This window comes from Ranitomeya variabilis, chromosome 7, assembly GCF_051348905.1.
Source record: "Ranitomeya variabilis isolate aRanVar5 chromosome 7, aRanVar5.hap1, whole genome shotgun sequence".
Classification (NCBI taxonomy): Eukaryota; Metazoa; Chordata; class Amphibia; order Anura; family Dendrobatidae; genus Ranitomeya; species Ranitomeya variabilis.
Genome location: NC_135238.1, coordinates 232,830,500 through 232,854,225, shown reverse-complemented (window position 1 = coordinate 232,854,225; position 23,726 = coordinate 232,830,500). Strand labels below are relative to the sequence as shown.

The window sequence follows — 23,726 nt, the reverse complement described above, 5'->3', positions numbered from 1 at the left end:
AAAACTGCTGCAAATCCGCAACGTGTGCACAAACCCTTAGGCCGGTTTCACATGTCAGTGATTCCGGTACGTGAGGTGTCAGTTTTCTCATGTACCGGAGACACTGACTCACGTAGACACATTAAAATCAATGTGTCTCTGCACATGTCAGCGTGTTTTCGCGGACCGTGTGTCCATTTGGAAAACACGGAGACATGTCTGTTCGTGGGAGCGCACGGATTACACGGACCCATTAAAGTCAACGGGTCCGTGTAAAACACATACCGCACACGGATGTTGTCCGTGTGCCGTGCTGGAGACAGCGCTTACATCGCGGGAGCTAGGTGAGTATTTCTCTGCATCTGCAGGAGGCCGGGTGGCGCACTGGGGATGGGAGGACACCAGCAAAGTTTATTTTTAACAAAAAATTAGAAAAAAATGATCTTTCATCTCTTCTCTCCAGCGAACGCTGCGGGGGAGAAGAGATGAATGCAGCCTTCAGCACCACACAGGGGGGACAGCGCTTACTGTAGGGCTGTCTCTCCTGCATGGTCCGTGTGGTACCCGGGTGGCACACGGCTGCCGCACGTGTGCCACACGGATGGCCTACGTGAGCTCACGGACACACGGACATGGATAACTCCGGTACCGATATTTCCAGTACCGGAATTATCTGGACGTGTGGGACAGGCCTTAGACTGATGTTTTGTACTCCAGTATTAATGGGGGGCATGCAGGATTAAGATCCACCAAATTCATTATGAACCTCATTCCTCCTAATAAATTTGACACATCGTCTAAGTCACGTGCACCTTTCCGGAGATGTTACTCTAGTCAGGGACTATAGTAACATTTCTACTGTAAGGACACCGCCAGTCTTGGGGAATTTGACAGGTGGGCATAAGAAACATCAGAATAGCGAGTGCCGCTCTGGAGTATAATACAGGATGTAACTCAGGATCAGTAATATAATGTATGTACACAGTGACTGCACCAGCAGAATAGTGAGTGCAGCTCTGGAGTATAATGCAGGATGTAACTCGGGATCAGTAATGTATGTACACAGTGACTGCACCAGCAGAATAGTGAGTGCAGCTCTGGAGTATAATACAGGATGTAACTCAGGATCCGTAATGTAATGTATGTACACAGTGACTGCACCAGCAGACTAGTGAGTGCAGCTCTGGAGTATAATACAGGAGGTAACTCCGGATCAGTAATGTAATGTATGTACACAGTGACTGCACCAGCAGAATAGTGAGTGCAGCTCTGGGGTATAATACCGGATATAACTCAGGATCAGTAATGTAATGTATGTACACAGTGACTGCACCAGCAGAATAGTGAGTGCAGCTCTGGAGTATAATACAGATGTAAGGCCGGTTTCACACTAGAGTTTCTGTCCGCATCATAGTGCTACGTACCTCTTTCCTTCAGATCCGCATGCATCTGCATCCCTCCCGCGTACCTGTGTTGTGTTCGGCGGGCACATCAAAATGACTCACGGGGACGCATCCGCATACAACGCATGTCCCTGCGTACACAATGTTAAATATAGGTATGCAGGACGGATGCCGATGTATGCGGATCTGAAGGAAAGGGGTACGCAGCACTACGCTGCGCACACAAATGCTAGTGTGAAACCGGCCTAACTTAGGATCAGTAATGTAACGTACAGTTGTGCTCAAAAGTTTACATACCCCTGCAGAATTTTTGCTTTCGTCGCCATTTTTCAGAGAATATGAATGATAACACCAAAACATTTCCTCCACTCATGGTTAGTGGTTGGGTGAAGCCATTTATTGTCAAACTACTGTGTTTTCTATTTTTTTTTCACCATTTACTGGTTCTCAGCCCCATAAATTATCTAATCTTTCTGTTCCCCAGGATATAAAGATTGAGTGATAACTCCAAGGTCAGGAGTGGAGGACTCCGGGGTCACAGCACTCAATGATTATATCATAGTCAATAATCTCCTCCCGTGACCCCGTCCATCCCTGATCCTACACATCATAACTATTCTGCAATAAGGAAATGAGAAGATCTGAGCTGATGTGGAAAGCGGTTGCGAAACTTATCTCATAGTATTCCTCATATCTTCAGCCCTTGTAATATCGCCATTCAGGGTCATCATAATTGTATTTACTACCCATATAATACCGTCACACGGTGCCAAGATAATACTGTCATATAGAGTCTGCACCATATAGTCACAACTAATGCACAGTATCCGAAAAATGCTTCCCAGTGTTGGCGCTACGTCAGACACTTCTGGCATAACCTGTGGCCGCACCATAAATGAGCGAGATGCGAGTATTACACCGCCATATGGTCACCACATAAGGCTGCAGCTCAGTTTTCACTATCCTCACACAGTCCTGAATAATACCTGATACTTGTAGATGAATCTGAGCCCCTAGAAAGTTGATCTGGATCTTTACCATCACCTATGATCAGAAGTCAACCATCGAGACTTTTCTTTTGTTTTATTACCATTTTTAGGGTAGAACTTGGTGTATTGTTAATAGAACGGATAGAGGTTTTTTTTTTTGAGGCTGCTATTGTCTAAAAATACACCTTTTGTCCCCCATGGTTTACACTGCAGCGTTGCTTGTTCACCTTATATGTTATGGAAAATCACCTCTTTATAACAGCAAGAATAGATGATTATAAAATACAAGCAAGCAAATCACAAAGAAAATAAAGCAAATCATCAAGGAAGGCCACCCTAGCAGAGAGAGTATGGAGTTCCCCTTTAAACAATTTCGAAAGTTCATGAAGGGAGATGATTCCTAGTTCGTCGGCGGAGTTTATTATCAGGTTATTAGAGCTCATTACAGAGTCCGTTAATCTCATGATGAACTTTCTGAACGACTTTTCTTTCGGCAAGGCAAAAATCACAAATTAATCACCAGAACAGCGCCACCCAGTGTACAAATGATCATGAAAAAAAAATCTGTGAACATCACCCACAACTCCAAATCAAGCAACAATCCGAGAGATCATCCCTGGCTCCTGCCAAGACATGCTGAAATTTGTAGTCCCTCCACCTCTTTCCTAGTTTACAGGGCAGATAATGACGGTACATTTGTCACGACCATAAGAGAAGCCTAAACTGACAACCAATATGGCCGCGCCACTGATCGTGGAAAACAAAAATGATGGAAAACCCCCTTTAACAAACTTCAGATTTGTCTCTTTAATGCTTATCTAATAATCCGGAGTATTTCATAATCCGGCCTCTATCATGCCCTACAGATGCTGGATTAAGAATGAGTATTATATCTAGGGGTCTATGACCATCGGATAATCCAGAATGTCTGATATCTGGTCTGGTTGATGCCGAATTATAAGAATCTTACTGCATAAAGCCTTTTTTGGTAGAATTCCACTTTAATATCCAAAGTGAAGGTTTTTTTGTGAGTAAGTCCTAATTGCATCATGAAATAGCTCTACTTGCTGTCAGTGAATAGGAGCGTGCTGCATTTATGCAGTAAGGCTATGTCTCCACGTTCAGGATGGCCGGCGGGATCGCCGCAGCGGCGAAGCCGCTCGGCGCTAAACCCCGCCCCCTTTCTGGGACGCCATCATGCCGGATGTGTTAACTCTTCACATCCGGGATGATCGCTCGCTCCCATAGGGCCCTGTGATATGCCTTGCGGGGACGCTGCGTCCCCGCAAGGTGTACGGACATGCTGCGATCTGAAAAGACGCGCAGCATGTCCGGAGTCGCAGGGCCGCCGCGTGCGGGTTTCCACGCATAGTGGAGACGGGATTTCATAAAATCCCCTCCACTATGCTGGAACATCTGGACGCTGCTTGTTTGACGCTGCAGCTCTGCGCAGCGTCAAACAAGCAGCGTTTCCTGACCGTGGAAACATACCCTTAGGCTATGTTCGCACATTGTGGTGTTGTTTCGTGCAAATTTTCAGCTGCGTTTTACAGTACCAGCAAAGTCTATGAGATTTCAGAAATCTCGTGTACGCATCTCGTTTTTTTTGTCCTCAGTTTTTTGTGCAGTACCTTGGTTTTTGCTAAATGCAGCATGTTACTTCTTTCAGTGTTTTTCACCCATTGAAATCAATGGGTGGTGCAAAAAAAAAATGCAGGTATCGGGTTTTGCTGTTTTTTTTTGTTTTGTTTTTTTTTTTGTGCCGAAACCTGATGAAGTAGAATCAGATTATCAGCATGCACAAGAGACAAATGTACCATGAAGAAAATGCAACAAAAACTAAGCAAAACCTGCTGCTTTTTTTTTTTTTTAATCAGCAGGTTTCTTACTGCCAAGAGAACAGGTTTGCCTGCTGGAAAAAAATGCATTAAAAAACGCAACGTGTGAACATAGCCTAGTATTCCTCATGGGTAGCACAAGTCTCTCTCTTTGTCAGATTGTTACAATTTACTTGCACTGATACATTGTATCTCTCTAGAGTCTAGAGTGGATTTAATTGTAGCAAATGCTCAGCTGTGAAGGGTTTTAGATCTGTTTAGGATTCCAGCCTCTAGATATAAACACAAATGTTTACTAACAGCAAACAGAATGCAAAAATCATATATTAGAAAGTGGTAGAACTTTTTATGCTAAATAACCCCTATAACTTTCTACATCAGACGCATATATAGGCGCTCACCTCCGTAGTTTGCCCCCTACCCCACAACCCCAGTAGATAATTAAATACATATAAATTAAATATCTCCACCCTCTGTGTCCATGGTCAATAAATAAATGGCTGTTGGGCTGTCCGGTGCCCGATGTCCGTGTGCCCGTCCCTTATAGAGAAGACATGGCCGCAGTCTCTTCCTCGGAGCAAAATGACTGTGGGCTGTAGCTGCTCTGGGCAGGGAGCCGCAGGATGTCCGTGCCAGGCTCCGCTGTTTGGAACGCACCATCTTCTTCCTCATCTTCCTCCTCTTCCTCGTCTTCGTCTTTGAGTGGCGTTTTGCCCCCGGGCCTTTGGCTGGACGATCCCTGTTCTTTGGTTTTGCGGCTCCTTTTCCATTTCATCCTGCGGTTCTGAAACCAGATCTTTACCTGGAAGTGAAGGTGGAGAAGAGATTTAGACTGTTTTATCTGCGAGGAGGTGTAAAGAAATGATGTTAAATAACATTGAATGTCCATAACGTCACTGCTGAGGGTTTGTTACAATCGCATCCTGACTAGATAATCCTCTGTGAGCGAAACGCATCAGTATCTCTCTCCTGTCCTGATAGATTATTACAATGTATGAGTCTAGGGACCAGACTGTTGGGCTCACAGAGCATTGTTTAAAGTGGATACAAATGTAACAAACCCTCAGATGTGGGAAGAATTAGACCGAGGTCGTATTCATGCCCTGCTTGTCTTGTCTGTATGATCCGTTTTTACTTGCCTGGACCTGTCCTCTCGATCTAAGGGAAAACTCTCTCCATCTCTTAGGCCGCCGTCACACATGCGAGTTTTATGGACATAAGAGCGCAGAAACTACGTGCGTAAAACTCGCATCACATACGGCACAATGATTCCCAATGGGTCTAGTCCTATCAGTCGTATATTACGGATCCGTAATATACGGCTTTCTACGGCTGTACAAAATCGCAGCATGCTGCGTTTGTCAGCGTATTGCGCAAAATAATCGCCAATAAAAGTCTATGGGGGCGAGAAAAATACGGATTCCACACGGACCAGCAGTGTGACTTGCGAGAAATACGCAGCGGTGTTAGTGAAAAGTCGGTAATTCAATTGCCGGCTTTTCATTTCTCCTGCCTAAACCCGACATGATATGAGACATCGTTTACATACAGTAAACCATCTCATATCCCCATTTTTTTGCATATTCCACACTACTAATGTTAGTAGTGTGTATGTGCAAAATTTCAGCGCTGTAGCTGCTAAAATAAAGGGTTAAATGGCGGAAAAAATTGGCGTGGGCTCCCGCGCAATTTTCTCCGCCAGAGTGGTAAAGCCAGTGACTGACGGCAGATATTAATAGCCAGGAGAGGGTCCATGGTTATTGGCCCTTCCGTGGCTAAAAACATCTGCCCCCAGCCACCCCAGAAAAGGCACATCTGGAAGATGCTCCTATTCTGGCACTTGGCCTCTCTCTTCCCACTCCCGTGTAGCGGTGGGATATGGGGTAATGAAGGGTTAATGCCACCTTGCTATTGTAAGGTGACATTAAGCCAGATTAATAATGGAGAGGCGTCAATTATGACACCTATCCATTATTAATCCAATAGTACGAAAGGGTTAAAAAACACACACACACATGATTTAAAAGTATTTTAATGAAATAAACACAGCGTTTGTTTTAATATTTTATTGCTCTCTCAATCCATTTGCAGACCCTCGCTTGGCAAAACAATAAACCCACAATATACATACCTTCTGCTGACCCGTCACGTCCCACGAGGTAATCCATCTGAAAGGGTTAAAATAATTTACAAGCAGGAGCCCTGCAAATGCAGCTGTGCTCGTGCTTGTAATTCCCCGGCGAATGAAGGAAATGTAGGTCATTGACCTACATTTCCTTCAGTCGCGGTGATGCGCCCCTGCTGGATGTTCTCATGAACTGCAGCCTGGGAACTTTTTCCCACGCTCCAGGTCATATGAGGTGCAGGTTGGGTGTAAAACTAATTCCTATTTACAGAAATGTATAAAATCTTTTTTCATTCTCATACAACATGAAATAGTTGAGATTTGTTGACATTTTTACTTTTTATCAGTTGTAAATATATTTTAATTTTCTAACGATCAATCATCCCCAGCAGAACTCGCCCTGTTTATTTTTATAACTGACCCCCACTCCCCCCCCACTAGGGGACGCAGCTGCATCGGAGAAAAAAAAAAAAAGTTAAATTCATGGGGCGAGTGTGAAAGTGTAAGGCTATGTGCACACGTTCAGGAATGTCTGCAGAATTTTCCTGAACAATACCAGACTTTTTCTGCAAAAAATCCGCATGCGTTTTTTTTTGCGTTTTTATTGCGTATTTTTCGCCTTTTTTTTCTGGAGCTTCACAATGCAATAATATAGCGTCAAAATCGCGAAAAATCTGCAAAATTAATGAACATGCTGCGTTTTTTCCCGCGATGCATTTTTTTCGTGGTAAAAAACGCAGCAAGTGCACAAAAATTGCGGAATGCATTAAAAATGATAGGATGCTTATGTATGCGTTTTTTTGGCCGTTTTCTGCCAAAAAAAAAAAAAAAAAGCTAAAAAAACCGCATGCATAAGCATCCCATCATTTTTAATGCATTCCACAACGCAAGGCAATGAAGAAACCCATAGTGACCCAAAAACATTGGGTGAGAAGACTGAGCAGTAATGGGCATGATAATGAATAACATGGGGCTTGTCTGGGGGGTTTCTTACCTGGGTCTCTGTCAGCATAAGGGAAGTCGCCACCTCGAATCTCTTGGGTCGTGACAGGTACTTGTTCATCTTGAACTGGTTTTCTAGTTCTAGTAGTTGTTGGCTGGTGAAAGCCGTCCGAGGGCGTCTGCATTTCCCCAGGAGTCCGGGCTGAGCGGAGGCTGCAAAAATAAAAGACCCCAGATTCACCATAGTAATAAAAACCAATGCCAGATAGTGAGTGTGTGTGTGTATATAAAATATATATATTAATATTTAATATGTCTATCGGAAAATGTGTGCAAATCATAAGACTAAAGGGCAGCACGGTGGCTCAGTGGTTAGCACTACAGCCTTGCAGCTCTGGAGTCCTGGGTTCTAATCCCACATCTGCAAGGAGTTTGTATGTTCTCCCCGTGTGTGTGTGGGTTTCCTCCAGGTTCTCCGGTTTCCTCCCACATTCCAAAGACATACTGATAGGGAATATAGATGGTGAGCCCCATCAGGGACAGTGATGATAATGTGTGCAAACTGTAAAGCGCTGCAGAATAGGTTAGCGCTATATAAAAATAAAGATTATTATTATTATTATTACTAAAGGCCCCTGCACTTCTGGTTTTTATGCATTTGCCTTTTTTTCTTCTTACCACATCACGTTGTAGGTGTGGCATTTTGCTAACTAAAAAATGCCACCAGAATGGAAGAAAAAAAATATATACGGTACATCAGTTTTATATACTGATTTTGGACACAAAATGATGGGAAAAAGAGTCCATGATGGCAGCCTCAGGCTGGATTTAAACAGTGTTCTGCAAATTTACTCACAGTTTTATTGTGATTTTTTTCTTTCTTTTTTTTTTTTAATTTGATTTTACAAGCGGTTTGTAACAATTTGTATTTTTTTGCCATTTTTTTAAGACCTATATGGAAAACAGCATGCACAGAGTATGCAGCATAACTAAACTGACCCTAAAACACACACGAATGCATTGATTGCACGCTTCTAATCTTTTTTTTTTTTTTTTTTTTTTTTTTTAAATTTGTTACTTTAAAAGTTAAAGTTGACATGAAAAAATGGCACAAAAAAAGCCTCCAGAAACATTTTGGCAATACAGTTTAAAAAAAAATGTACAAAAAAAATGTACAAAAAGAATACATTTAAAAAAAAAACAACAACAAAAAAAATTAAAAAGACATTTAAAAAATTGCACCAAAAGAAGGCTTAAAAAAAAATAAAAAATCCAAGACACATTTTCTTCTTTCTGGTAGAGAGCTCATTTGCATACCCATTTTCCCAAGGAGCATTGCCTGGCTTATAAGGCTTCTTACACCAACTAGTGGTCTCCACAAGGAGAAACAGCGCCCCCTATAACTAAGGCTTCATATCAACAACAGCGCTCGTAGATGTGCAATGAACTTGTATTCTCTTTGCGGAGCAGATAAAATGAAGATAATTGTGTAATTATGGGAACAAAACAATAAACTAATAAAATCACTAAAGGCAGAAGTATTGGTTTCATCAAATCTCTCCTCTGATATTGAAGTTCATATCTTGATTATTGACTTCAAACGGCGCAGTCGCCGGTCTACAGATGGAGAACTCATCACCTCCAGGATGGATATCTGTAGTTTCTGCCAAAAATCTTCCTACTCGATATCATTCATCTTCAAAGCACAATGTATCTGTCTATCCACTTTGTATGCAGAAGGCATCGGGCCACATGTCTAAGGCCGTGTTCACATGTTCAGTAATTATCATTTTAAAACAGATCCAGTAGTAATAAGTTAACAAAAAAGTTGGGTAGAAACAACTTTTTTGTGCAGCTAAAAAAACCAAAACCTGATTTTCAATTGGATCCATTTTTTCCACTTTGAAGTCTATGGACAATGGATCCGTTATATAGTCATTCGTTTTGCTCCATTTGAAACTGATTCTGTAAGCAAAAAAAAAAAGACCTTTAGAAAATGGAAAAAAAAACCTGATGGCTAATTAATGGCTTGCTTTTTCCATAGAGTTCAATGTTACAAAAACGGATCCAGTTGAAATCAGTTTCTTTAAGCCAGACAAAAAAATAAAAAAGTTGTCTGCGTAATTTTTTTAACTGACTTCTACTGGATCCAATTTATCTGATGATTAGTGGACATGTGAACATAGCCTTAATTGGTGAGATTGCCATTTCTCCTTCAGTCCCATTGCCCCAGTGTATAACATCCAAACCCTCCCCCCAGTGTATATAACCTCCGGCCCCCCGACATGCCGTTTGCCTTTGCTACCATGTGACAAATCAGCCGGTGGTGCAGAGCTCCCTGATACCAGTGCGGTCCTGTAATTGGAGCCACCGGGGTCAGAAGTCCGTCCACCTGACATTTGTTCCTCCATCACCTGTGAGTGATATTATAGAAAAGTAAAAGGAACCGCAGCAACTAAGCCACATAGTGAAGAGCCCCGTAACGTTACAGAACAAGGGGACGAGTGCTGAGGAGCAGAGGGCAGAAAAGTCTCCACCGCTCTGCTGCCCTCATAACTGCAGAGTCCAGACCTCCTCTGGTATAAACACTGCGCCCCCTGCTGGGAGCTTCATGGCCGAGCAGCTGCATGCAGCCGTACATCACCAAGCACAATGCCGAGCGTCGGATGGAGCGGAGTAAAGCCGCCACCACTGGACTCTGGAGGAGACGTGTTCTGTGCAGTGACGGATCGCACTTCTCTGCGTCTGATGGAGGAGTCTGGGTTTGGTGACTCCAGGAGGACGTTCCCCCCTGACTGCATTGTGCCCCCTGTACAGATGGTGGAGGAGGATAATGCTATGTGCTGTTATCAGGGGGCGGCCTCGGACCCTCAGCTCCAGTGATGGGAAATCTTCATCTTCAGCACAGGACATTATGGATAGAGATGAGCGAATTTGCTCGGGTTCCCTCTTATTCGGCAAGCTATAGGGCTGCATCGGGACCCCGGCTCCCTGGATTGCGCTGGCTGATTGGTGCCGCAGAGCTGTGTGACAGGCATGGAGAGCCCAACAGACCGATTATTGGGAGCGCTCCAGGTATCTGGGGTCTGATGCAGCTAATCGGTAAGCGCTATAGCTTTTCGGATAAAGACTTATATGAAGCTAGTCGCTCATCCCTCGTTCTGACCCCATAAATGCTCTTCTGGGTGAAGGGGCAAAAATTCCCACAGACTCTAATCTTGTAAAAATCCTTCCCGGAAGCTCTTGAGCTGTTATATCTGCAGAGGGCAACTCCGACATGGGGCTGCTGATCGTGTATGACAGTATATACAGTAAATGTATAGTACCACCTTGTATTTGCGGTGCCAGTTCCCATCCCGGGGACAGAAGGCAGAGGATTAGTGAGTGCCAGCCCCAGGTAAATTAATAAAAGCTTTAGTCGCTGGCAGTGAATGTCGCGGGTTCTTTATCTGCGGCCTAATAACTAATGATTAGTCTACAAACACAGATAGAGGCGCAGTTTATAGAGCAGTTTACACAGCGTTATCTGGAGCGGGGCCCGCGGGTCATAGTGCACCGAGCGCACCGTCACTGTGAAGGGGAAATGTGCAGCTCGTGTCAATATTATTATTAGGTGTCAATCTCCCGGCCACAACCAGAACCTCTCACGGGAACAGGTCCGGGTCCGCCCGCCGGGATTGACACAGGGATTTAACCACCAGCCACCATCAAATAAAGCCTTAGAGGACAGAAAAGATGTCTTCTCCCCCGAGGCTCGGACTCCTGGTTACCAGGAATATTTTAACCCCTTCAGAACCAGGCCCTTTTTTTATTTGTTTCTCACTGTAACTTATTTTTCCTTTTCTTCTTCCAAGAGCCATAACTTTTTTTTTTTTTCTGTCCCCCCATCACCAAGTTGTAGTTTTCAATGGCACCATTCACTTTACCATATAACATAAAAATGGGGAAAAATTCCATATACTGTGAATTGGTAAAATAGAACTATGCAATTCCGGATCACTAAGATTGCAGCTATACTAAACTTACGACATTATTATTATCATCATCATTATTATTTTATTAGTGGATAAAAAAAATACAACTGTGTGTTTAAAAAAAAAATGCAGTTCTGCCCTCTCGTGTTTCTTATTTTATGCAGTTTGCCGTTTTTTTGTAACTACCGTAATTCATACTTCCATAGGACGCACATTTATGGATGCAGCGATACCAAATTTATTTAATTTTCTTTACTTGTGAATTGGAAAAAGGGGGGTAATTTTAAATTTTGTAATATTTTAAAACCATTTTTACTTTTTAATGTATAGGAGGGCCTGATTAATGATGGGTGAGCCTTCAGTAGCCCCCACATGCCTTGCCAACCAATTGGTACCTCCAAAAATCGAATTGTAAATGTAGGGAAGCTGATGGGTTCCGGTATGTGAGACGTGCAGACCACCAACTCAACCATTTAAATGCTGCTGTCAAAAATGGACAGTGGCATCTAGATGGTTAAACAGCAGAGACTGGAGATGGCTGTGGTCGCTGCTGGTGGAGGCAGATGCTGGCTGTGTTACACAGCTGACACCTCTCCAGAATGGAGCGGCACAGATGATATTATGGCCTCATACAGATGCCAGATGGTGGCATATAAGTCTCTATGTCTCCATTAAACGCTCCTCTGCCGCTTACACAGCCCGGGCTTTATTGCACCATGACTGACCCCTGTACAAATATCACCTCTCTGGGTTTATTGTGCCCGTCGGCTGCACCTGCAGATAACTCTCCTCCGCATCGTCAGTATAGATATAGCAGCAGCCGGCGTTCTCGGAGCGGGGGAGAGTCCTCATTTATTGCTAAGTGGAAAATAAAACACTTCTTATCTTCTGTCCACAAAACGCGCAAAATTAAAATAAATTAATTGCCGGCGCTAATCGCAGCGGCCGGACTGAGGCTCTTTGTTCCAGAGGATATTTTAATTAACAGATTAGCCAGGTCGTCGCTGCTCAGATTATCTGCAAATATAAACAGCGGAGAATAAAACTCTAAGGCGGGCGATAAAGTAGAAAAATTGCGGCTTTTTACAGCAGCAGTAAAGTGGATGAGATTTAGCAAATCCTGCTGTCTAATATGGAAGTAGCTCCAGATGGAGGCGAAATGTGGTACAAGAGGTCTAAAGAAGGAGGCGAAAAGTGTTCAGAGGCCCCAAATCTCACCCCGCACAAGCCCCTGTGGGAATGACACTTCTAGTGGGCATGATGAAGTGGGGCCCCTCCAAGTCTGCTCCGGGGTCCCAGGGTTTTCCCGCAATTACTGATATATTGGAGCAAAGTCCACTTTTAGGCTTGAATGGAAGTTCAACCTCAGAATATGAACAATGAACATCTCTAGTCACTGACTGCTGAGAAATTGCTACAAAACTGACAACATAAAAGACACCAAAAGCATCCGGGAGACTGTGCATCAACAGATGGGATACTGTGCACAGTGACTGCAGCAGAATAGTGAGTGCAGCTCTGGGGTATAATACAGGATGTAACTCAGGATCAGTAATGTAATGTATGTACATAGTGACTGCACCAGCAGAATAGTGAGTGCAGCTCTGGGGTATAATACATGGTGTAACTCAGGATCAGTAATGTAATGTATGTACACAGTGACTGCACCAGCAGAATAGTGAGCACAGCTCTGGAGTATAATACAGGATGTAACTCAGGATCAGTAATGTATGTACACAGTGACTGCACCAGCAGAATAGTGAGTGCAGCTCTGGGGTATAATACAGGATGTAACTCAGGATCAGTAATGTATGTACACAGTGACTGCACCAGCAGAATAGTGAGTGCAGCTCTGGGGTATAATACAGGATGTAACTCAGGATCAGTAATGTGCGTACACAGTGACTGCACCAGCAGAATAGTGAGTGCAGCTCTGGGGTATAATACAGGAGGTAACTCAGGATCAGTAATGTAATGTATGTACACAGTGACTGCACCAGGGGAATAGTGAGTGCAGCTCTGGGGTATAATACAGGATGTAACTCAGGATCAGTAATGTAATGTATGTACACAGTGACTGCACCAGCAGAATAGTGAGTGCAGCTCTGGGGTATAATACAGGAGGTAACTCAGGATAAGTAATGTATGTACACAGTGACTGCACCAGCAGAATAGTGAGTGCAGCTCTGGAGTATAATGCAGGTGGTAACTTGGGATTGGTACAGGATAAGTAATGAACACATTGGTATTTAGTTTTGTATGTTGCTCTCCGCTCCACAACTAAATGATATATTGGACATTGGTAAATGATGATCTAATAAAGTGTTAAACACCTCTATAAACATGCAGTAAATGTTCTGCACACATTAATAATCATAATCTCTTATAAATAATCATGTTTAATCTCTCACAGTTATTCACTTTCAGAAGCCAAATATCCGCCCTGTAGACAAACTGCTATGTTTCGCACTCACGCCCGGATCACTAATCTGCGGTTTGCGGGGAGGAGAGCACTTTATTATTAGCACTGAGTCTTGTATTCAGAGCTGAGATCTCTTCATTCAGGGTAATGGGGCAGAAAATGAAGCCGTCCCATGAGATCACTAACAGGACACTAAACCAGCACCTTCTATAGTCAACAGGACAATGAGGCTAAAGAGAAGGGGCCTCCGCTCAATTACCCAGGATAATGGGATTCCTTCTGCACACTCCAGCCATGGCCGACCAAGGTCATTGTCACATCGAAGACCCCAACAGTCTGCAGACTGCAGCATCCAAGCATCAGCATTATAACACTCTGTGCTATGGGAATCTGTGCCCCTGAGCAGCTGTATCTAAGCCGGTCCTAGGGTCTGCAGACTGCGGCATCCAACCATCAGCATTATAACACTATGTGCTATGGGAATCTGTGCTCCTGAGCAGCTGTATCTAAGCCGGTCCTACGGTCTGCAGACTGCGGCATCCAAGCATCAGCATTATAACACTCTGTGCTATGGGAATCTGTGCCCCTGAGCAGCTGTATCTAAGCCGGTCCTACGGTCTTCAGACTGCGGCATCCAAGCATCAGCATTATAACACTATGTGCTATGGGAATCTGTGCCCCTGAGCAGCTGTATCTAAGCCGGTCCTAGGGTCTGCAGACTGCGGCATCCAAGCATCATCATTATAACACTATGTGCTATGGGAATCTGTGCCTCTGAGCAGCTGTATCTAAGCCGGTCCTAGGGTCTGCAGACTGCGGCATCCAAGCATCAGCATTATAACACTATGTGCTATGGGAATCTGTGCCCCTGAACAGCGGTATCTAAGCCGGTCTTTGGGTCTGCAGACTGCGGCATTCAAGCATCAGCATTATAACACTATGATATGGGAATCTGTGCACCTGAGCAGCTGTATCTAAGCCGGTCCTTGGGTCTGCAGACTGCGGCATCCAAGCATCAGCATTATAACACTATGTGCTATGGGAATATGTGCTCCTGAGCCGCTGTATCTCAGCCGGTCCTAGGGTCTGCAGACTGCGGCATCCAAGCATCAGCATTATAACACTATGTGCTATGGGAATCTGTGCTCCTGAACAGCTGTATCTAAGCCGGTCCTAGGGTCTGCAGACTGCAGCATCCAAGCATCAGCATTATAACACTATGTGCTATGGGAATCTGTGCACCTGAGCAGCTGTATCTAAGCCGGTCCTAGGGTCTGCAGACTGCGGCATGCAAGCATCAGCATTATAACACTATGTGCTATGGGAATATGTGCTCCTGAGCAGCTGTATCTAAGCCGGTCATAGGGTCTGCAGACTGCGTCATCTAACCATCAGCATTATAACACTATGTGCTATAGGAATCTGTGCTCCTGAACAGCTGTATCTAAGCCGATCCTAGGGTCTGCAGACTGCGGCATCCAAGCATCAGCATTATAACACTATGTGCTATGGGAATATGTGCTCCTGAGCCGCTGTATCTAAGCCGGTCCTAGGGTCTGCAGACTGCGGCATCCAAGCATCAGCATTATAACACTATGTGCTATGGGAATATGTGCTCCTGAACAGCTGTATCTAAGCCGGTCCTAGGGTCTGCAGACTGCGGCATCCAAGCATCAGCATTATAACACTATGTGCTATGGGAATCTGTGCCCCTGAGCAGCTGTATCTAAGCCGGTCCTAGGGTCTGCAGACTGCGTCATCTAACCATCAGCATTATAACACTATGTGCTATGGGAATCTGTGCCCCTGAGCAGCTGTATCTAAGCCTATTTGTAAAGCTGATGCAGAATTGCTGTTTTTTGATCACTGCTCCTCCCAAAATGTTACCAATAAAACTTAAAGCTGCCGAAAAACACAAGCCTTGATAAAACATAATTTATCAAGAAAAGTTATTGTTTTAGCATATGGCGACTGAATCCAAATTTTATATTTTTATTATAAGTTTGTTTTCTTGAGTATCTGCACACGGCGTCTTTTATTGTATCCACCGAGATTTCCACGGCAAAGGCACTTCAAGAAAACAGAAAAACCCAAAGAATCAGCATCCTACTTTTTATTTATCTTATTTATTTATTTATTTTTGTACTGTTTCCCTGCTCTCGATCCCTGAAGAGGTTAAAAGAAGTTACAAAAGCAGGAAGATCCGCACAACAAGACTTTTTCACATTGCTGTTCATCGTGTTCATATTTTGTGGCAGCTTTTTAGCGCTTTCAGGCTCAAGTCATTGGGTCTTTTTTACTGAAAAGTGAATGTTGTAAACGCAAAATAACAAAAAAAAAACAATGGCGGAATGGCAATATTTTTGTTATTAGTGTGATTTTTTTTTTTTTCACTTTCGCAAACTTTTTTCACATTTTATGTTAATGGAGGTAAAAACAAAGTTATGGCTTTTGGAAGTCAAGGAGGAAAAAACAAAACAAAACAAAAATCCACTTGTACACCTCTGTAGACCCCCAGGGATATTACTGAAACTGTGTATGTAAAATGTGTGGGGATGTTGGGGATGTAGTGTGCAATCCATCAGATTTGCAGCGAGTGTATCTAAGCTGATGTTGCGATCACTAGTTTTGGACCTCGTCCTGTTCAGCGTCCTGTAAGGAAGGGGCTCGGGGTCACGGTTACAGCTCCAGAATTTTATTTAGAGCCACCGTCATGCAATAAGACAGAGAGGAGTTTACAGCTTGTCATCACCCTGCACAAAGCACCACTTGACGCCACAATTTATGGCTGACAAAGCCACCGCCTCCTAATTTATAGAAGCCTCCCTGGGAAACAGATAAAATAAACAGCGATGGGAAGTGCTCAACTCATCCCTTTTATGGAGACTTTGTCTACTTTTCCAATAATGAGGAGGCGTACCTAACCACTGAGCCTCTTCCTATGGTCCTTGAGATGTCCTTTCCTGGCACTTTCTGCTGAGCTGTGTGTCTAAGGCTAAGGCCACATTCGCACGTTCAATATTTGGTCAGTATTTTATATCAGTATTTGTAAGCCAAAATCAGGAGAGGAACAATTAGAGGAAAAGTATAATAGAAACATATGCACCACTTCTGCATTTATCACCCACTGCTGGTTTTGGCTACAAATACTGATGTAAAATACTGACCAAATACTGAGCATGTGAATGTGGCCTTATATGTGTGATACTGTCTTCTGAGCTGATGTATCTAAAACCATCATGTGTTACGCTATATTCTGAGCAGCTGTACCTAAACTTATCAAGTTGTTGTATGATTACTTGTGTATCTAAGCTTCTCCTATGTAATACTTTGTGTTGAAGTGTGTATCTCCGTATCAAACAAACAGGCTGTCTGATAAGAAGTGTATCTAAGTGTTGTAGTGCAGCCGGGTTAGTTCAGTGCAACAGACAGGAAGGGACGACATAAAAGTTCAAAGCAAATGTCTTTAATGTCCAAAAAACCTCACAAATGGAAAGCAAATGGTATCCTCCGGATAGGTGACTGCACCGCCGTGTCACCCTAAGGGGTGCCAGGCATTTTGTTTCCCTTGGCTCCGTGTTACTTCACACAAGCCGGATGTTGCAGAGCCTCCTGCTCTGCAGTTTGCAAACCAAGACTGACACACCCAACCCTTTGCTGCAGGGTTTTTAAATGGAAACTGTGGCCATGGGCCACTTGTAAGACCATGCCTGGAGGGAGCAAACTGACCCACTACCATCCTGTAGTTCGCTCCAAAAATAAAAGCCCATGATATGTTTTCTTAAATCTGCCTTGGGCAAATAGCTTGTCCAAGACCAAGCTTACTTTTATTCTGCATTGCAGCTATATCTGTGACTGCAATGCACTCCAGCAGGTTTAATAAGACTTCGTTCGCAGACGGGGGATACATATCGACCCTCGCACATGATCCCCCTCACAGCGTATTATTCGTGGTATTGTGTCAATAGCTGCTGTATCTAATACTCTCATATCTGATTAGCCATGTACAGTTATGCTCAAAAGTTTACATACCCCGGCAGAATTCTTTGTTTCTCTAGTCACCTTCCACGACAGCAGTATCGGAGGATGTCTCCCCGCCCTAATAGGGGACAGGAACAGAAAGAGGTTAAATACCCCTCCCCTTCCTGCAACCACCAGTGTTTTTCCTGTCCCCTATGGGGCATGAAGAGGTTCTCCGATAGTGCTGCCGTGGCCGGCGAACGAGAGCACTGGTTACCTGTCAGCCGGGCAGTCGCGGTCGGGAGCTCCGTTCTCCTCCTCCGCCTCCAGACTGCTCCCATCTCCGCGGTCCCCGCGTGACTTGGGACCCCCGCCCGCTCTTCCTGCGCCACCTTCGGGTGGCAATGCAGAGCGGTGTAGTGCTCCAGGGTCCTCCTGCAGCTCCCCGGCTTCCTCTTCTCCCCACGCTGCTGCGGGGTTGGCGCGCGCACGCCGGAAGTGACGCGCTCCGGGACTTCCAGTTTTTCGAACTGGAGCTTTGGCGCGCGCCTGCCGGCGTCCTGAACCTGAGAACGGCAGCGGCGGCCAGGGCGGGCGTCTCGGCCCCCCCCCCCAGGGACACTATCGAGGGAGGAGCACCAAACTCGCTGGAATCTCGGTAAGACTACTTATTCCTGACTGGGGAGCCCTCCTAGTGAGACGTCTGTCTGTGACTGTACCTCTGGCGTTATGGACGGCGACAAACCCTCTCACTCTGCCACTGCAGAGCCCAGCGCACACCCCTCTACTGTAAGTAGTGGGATAATGTCCCTTGCTGTCCATTCTTTAAAAAGTTAAGCGGCTCAGTCCACCTCTCTCTCTCGTTCCAGGGAGACAAGGTCACTGGCACTAGGAAGCCCAGCCGCAAGTGTGGTGCTTGTTCAGCCAAGCTCCCCTCAGCATACACAAAGAAGCTCTGCCAACCATGCACAGACGAAGTGCTGCGTAGCGAACAGCCTTCTTTAATGGATAGCATTAGAACCCTCATCAGGGAGGAGGTTAAGTCCTCTATGGCAACCTTCTCTCGAGCCCCGACCCCGCAGCCTCCCCCTCCTAAGAAAAGGAGATTGGGCCGGGTAGCCTCAGACTCTGACTCAGGCGAGATACATACCTCGGGTTCAGAATACAGCTGGGAAAAAGAGGGTTCTACTTCTACTTCTACTCCCAAATCGGAAAGTAGGAAGTACCTCTTCTCCTCTGAAGATTTGGAAGAGTTAATTTCCATGGTGAGAGGCACCATGGGTGTAGAGGAGGAGATAGAGGGCCATTCCGTGCAGGATGATATGTTCGGGGGTCTGAAACCTAAATCGGTAAAAGGATTCCCCATACATGAAAACATCGAGAACATTATCCTCCAGGAGTGGAGCCTGCCAGAAAAGGGGCTGAACGTCCCATCTGAGTTTAAAAATCGCTTTCCCCTGGAGGGAGATTGTTCTTTATTTGATATGCCTAAAGTGGATGTTCAGGTGTCAAGGGTCACTAAGAAAACGGCCCTACCCTTCGAAGACTCCTCCCAGCTTAAAGATCCGATGGATCGTAAAACTGAGAGCTTACTGAGGAGATCGTGGGACACCTCAACTAACTTATTGAAATCCAACGTAGCCTCAACATGTGTGGCCAGATCGTTGTTTATGTGGCTTCGTACCTTAGAGAACCACCTCGTACAAGGTACACCCAGAGAGGACATCCTTAATTCTCTTCCTTTGCTCCAAAAAGCAACCGGATTCCTCGCGGACGCTTCCGCGGAATCAGTTCGGGTAGCCGCTAGATCCGCTGTCCTTACAAACTCAGCAAGAAGGGCCCTGTGGCTTAAATCTTGGGGGGGAGACATTACCTCAAAGTCCAAACTTTGTGGTATCCCTTTCCAGGGCCATCATGTCTTTGGACCAGCCTTGGACGACATCCTGGACAAGGCTTCAGACAAAAAGAAGGTCCTTCCTGAACAACGGAACCCGAGGAAGCGGTTTTTTCGTCCCCCCCGTGAACAACCACCCCAACAGAACTATAGGGGAAAAGGCAAAACGGGGCGATGGAGCTACCCTAAAGGTGGGAAAGCCAGAAACATCATGGTCCCCCAGCCCCAGCAGCCCTCTGAAAAACAATGACCGCTTCCACGTCGGGGGTCGACTCTCAAATTTTCTCTCCAGGTGGCAGGAGATCACCAGGGATCAGTGGGTCCTGCGTACCATACAGGATGGCCTAAAATTGGAATTCGAGAGTCCTCCTCCTCGCCATCTAACAATCACTTCTCCACAATCTCCAAAACTTCAGGAGGCTCTGAGGTCGGATATTCTAAGCCTGCTCCGGGAGAAAGTGATTTCCCACGTACCACATCGGGAAAAAGGAGAAGGTCATTATTCCCATCTCTTTCTGGTGAAGAAACCCTCAGGGAAACACCGTATCATCGTAAACCTGAAACCTCTGAATCAGGTGATAAGATATCGAAGATTCAAGATGGAATCTATCAGATCAGCGATTCCGCTGATTGGACAGAACTGGGTAATGGCCACATTGGACCTGAGGGACGCATATTACCATGTGCCAATACACCCAGACCACAGGAGGTTCCTCAGGTTCGCCATCTCCCAAAACAAACGGATCAGCCATTACCAGTTCAATGTCCTTCCTTTCGGAGTATCATCAGCTCCACGGGTCTTCACCAAGATCATGTTGGAAGTGATAATCTTTATCCGACAACAGGGGGTCTGCGTCATTCCATACCTGGACGACTTCCTCCTCATTGCTCCATCAGCTTCTCGCCTCAATCAGGACGTGGCGAAGGTTCTCAGCATCTTAACGTCTCTCGGGTGGATCCCAAATCTGGCAAAATCAGATCTCCGGCCATCTCCCCAGAAGAAATTTCTAGGAATTCTGCTGGACTCAGAAAAGAGAATGTCCTTCTTACCCAGGGACCGTCGGATAGATCTGGTCCACAAGATCTCCAGATTCAGAGACCAGAAATTCCCAACTCTAAGAGACTCTATGTCAATCCTGGGTTCTCTAACATCATGCATCCAGGCAGTCTCCTGGGCCCAGGCCCATACAAGGATTCTTCAATCTCACATCCTGTCATATTCAAGAGGACACCAGATGGCTTTATCCAGGAGAATTCCTCTTCCCACTCATGTAAAATCCTCCCTCTCATGGTGGCGGAACCTCCGAAACTTACAGCGGGGAGTCAGCTGGGATCAGACCCCTCTCCGAATACTTACAACAGACGCAAGTCAGAGAGGTTGGGGTGCGGTGATCGAGAAATCCCACTTTCAAGGTCTATGGTCCCCAGAAATGAGACGCAGCTCCTCAAATTTGAGAGAGTTAAAAGCAGTGGAGGAGGCGCTAAAAGCCTCATCGGCCCTCATCCAGGGTCACCATGTACGGGTGATGTCCGACAACATGACCACTGTCGCCTACCTCCGACACCAAGGAGGCACGAAATACTCAAGCCTAAAGCTAACTGCTGGAAGGATTTTTTCCTGGGCGGAGAAACACCTCCTGTCCATCTCTGCAGTACATATAAAAGGGCTGGACAATTCCCAGGCAGATTACCTCAGCAGGAGGGACTTCCATCCTGGGGAATGGTCCCTAAACCAGGAGATATTCCTATCCTTAGTCCAGAGGTGGGGAACCCCCGAGGTGGACCTGTTCGCCAGCAGACAGAACAAAAAGTCAGACAACTTTTTCTCCCTGAACATCTCAAACGAGACTCTAGGACTGGACGCATTCTCACATCCTTGGGAATTTACTCTAGCGTATGCCTTCCCGCCAATCCCATTGCTATCCAGAACATTACAGAAAGTCCGGATAGAGCAAGTCCCAACGATTCTGATAGCCCCACTGTGGCCAGGAAGAGGCTGGTTCAACGCGTTGACAGACATGTGCTTAGAAGGTCCAATCCTACTTCCCCAGAGACGCGACCTGCTTCAACAGGGTCCTCTATTTCATCCAGACCTGCACAAGCTGAAGTTAGCAGCCTGGCTTCTGAAGCCGAGATCCTGAAGGCCAGGGGGCTCTCTCGAGACGTGATTGAAACCCTACAAAAAAGTAGGAAGCCGATAACTAATGCCATTTATGGGAAAATATGGAAGAAATTTTCTTCATGGTGTCTTCCGAACAAACCAGATCCATTTAACCCGGAAATTGCTCAAATCCTTCAATTCCTCCAGAAGGGCTTGGAGATGGGACTCTCACCAAGTACCCTGAAGGTCCAAGTGTCGGCCCTCGGATCTTTCTTTGATCAAGATCTGGCAAGTCACCGATGGATCAAACGGTTTATAGCTTCAGCAACAAGAATCCGTCCAAGACGTCTCATCCACACCCCTCCGTGGGACTTGAATCTTGTCCTGAACAGTCTGACCGGTGACCCCTTTGAACCCCTTTCAGCCTCCAACTTAAAGATCTTGACCCTAAAAACGGTCTTTCTGGTGGCCATCACTACCGCCAGGCGTATAGGGGAGATACAGGCTTTATCAATCCGGGAGCCATTCCTGACCGTAACTATGGACAGCATAATCCTGAAATTGGATCCTTCTTTTATGCCTAAAGTGGTCTCTGATTTCCACAGAAATCAAGAAATCCTCTTACCCTCTTTCTGTCCGAATCCATGTAACCCAAAAGAGGAGATCTTTCATACCCTGGACGTCCGCAGAGTGGTCCTATTCTACCTTCAGCAGACAGAAGGTTGGAGGGTGGATCAGAATCTATTCGTCCAGTGGTCAGGACGAAATAAAGGCAAGAAGGCAGCCAAAAGTACAATAGCAAATTGGATCAAACAGGCCATTAGCCTTGCCTACTCATCCCAGAATCTGACTCCTCCACCTTCTCTAAAAGCTCACTCCACCCGTGCAGTCTCAACTTCCTGGGCAGAGAGGGGTAGCGCATCTTCAGAGCAGATTTGCAGAGCCGCCACCTGGTCGTCAGTCCATACATTCACCAGGCACTACAGGCTCAACTTCAATAGGGACCTATCGTTTGGCAGACGAGTTCTCCAGGCTGTTGTCCCTCCCTAAAGAAATTAGCGGTTGGTATTGCTCCGATACTGCTGTCGTGGAAGGTGACTAGAGAAAATAGAATTAGAACTTACCGGTAATTCTCTTTCTAGGAACCTTCCACGACAGCACTAATTTCCCTCCCTATCTGATTTATGTATTAATTGTTTCCTGCACTTAAGTGGTAACTAAACATGCTACTGTGTCCAGAAAAAACACTGGTGGTTGCAGGAAGGGGAGGGGTATTTAACCTCTTTCTGTTCCTGTCCCCTATTAGGGCGGGGAGACATCCTCCGATACTGCTGTCGTGGAAGGTTCCTAGAAAGAGAATTACCGGTAAGTTCTAATTCTATTTTCTTGGCCTTTTTTCAGAGAATATCAATGATAACCCCAAAACTTTTTCTCCACTCATGGTTAGTGGTTGGGTGAAGCCATTTATTGTCAAACTACTGTGGTTTCTCTTTTTAAATTATAATGACAACCCAAAACATCCAAGTGACCCTGATCAGAAGTTCACATACCCCATTTGTTAATACCGTGTATTGCCCCCTCTAACATAAGTGACAGCTTGAAGTCTTTTGTGGTAGCTGTGGATGAGGTTCTTTATTTTCTCAGATGGTAAAGCTGCCCACTCTTCTTGGCAAAAAGCCTCCAGTTCCTGTAAATTCCTGAAAATTCCTGAGCTGTCTAGCATGAACTGCGCGCTTAAGATTTTCCCAGAGTGGCTCAATGAAATTGAGGTCAGGAGACTGAGATGGCCACTCCAGAACCTTCACTTTTGTTCTGCTGCAGCCAATGACAGGTAAACTTGGCCTTGTGTTTTGGATTGTTGTCATGTTGGAACGTCCAAGTACGTCCCATGCGCAGCTTCCGGGCTGATGAGTGCAAATTTGCCTCCAGCATTTGCTGCTAATGTGCTGCATACATCTTTCCTTCAACTTTGACCAAGTTTCCTGCGAATTTGTAACTTGCACATCCATAAACACATCAGCGATCCACCTTTACAGTAGGAATGGTGTTCTTTTCATCATAGGCCTTGTTGACCTCTCTTCAAGTGTAACGTTTATGGT

General features: G+C 45.3%; 1 protein-coding gene and 1 long non-coding RNA gene across 2 annotated transcripts in view; one reads left to right on the top strand and one right to left on the bottom strand.

The window, feature by feature from the left end:
- Positions 1-23,726, top strand: part of LOC143784662 (uncharacterized) — a 260,577-nt gene that overhangs the window by 4,695 nt on the left and 232,156 nt on the right. The window lies entirely within an intron of this gene.
- The window catches only part of LOC143784659 (homeobox protein Hox-D4-like), a 37,872-nt gene continuing 15,694 nt past the window's right edge, over positions 1,549-23,726 (bottom strand). Inside the window, exons 2-3 of the mRNA XM_077273172.1 lie at positions 7,329-7,489; positions 1,549-5,011 (exon numbers count right to left, since the gene is read on the bottom strand). Coding sequence (XP_077129287.1) covers positions 4,751-5,011; positions 7,329-7,489 — 422 coding nt within the window. The 3' untranslated portion in view covers positions 1,549-4,750. The remainder of the gene's footprint in view (positions 5,012-7,328; positions 7,490-23,726) is intronic.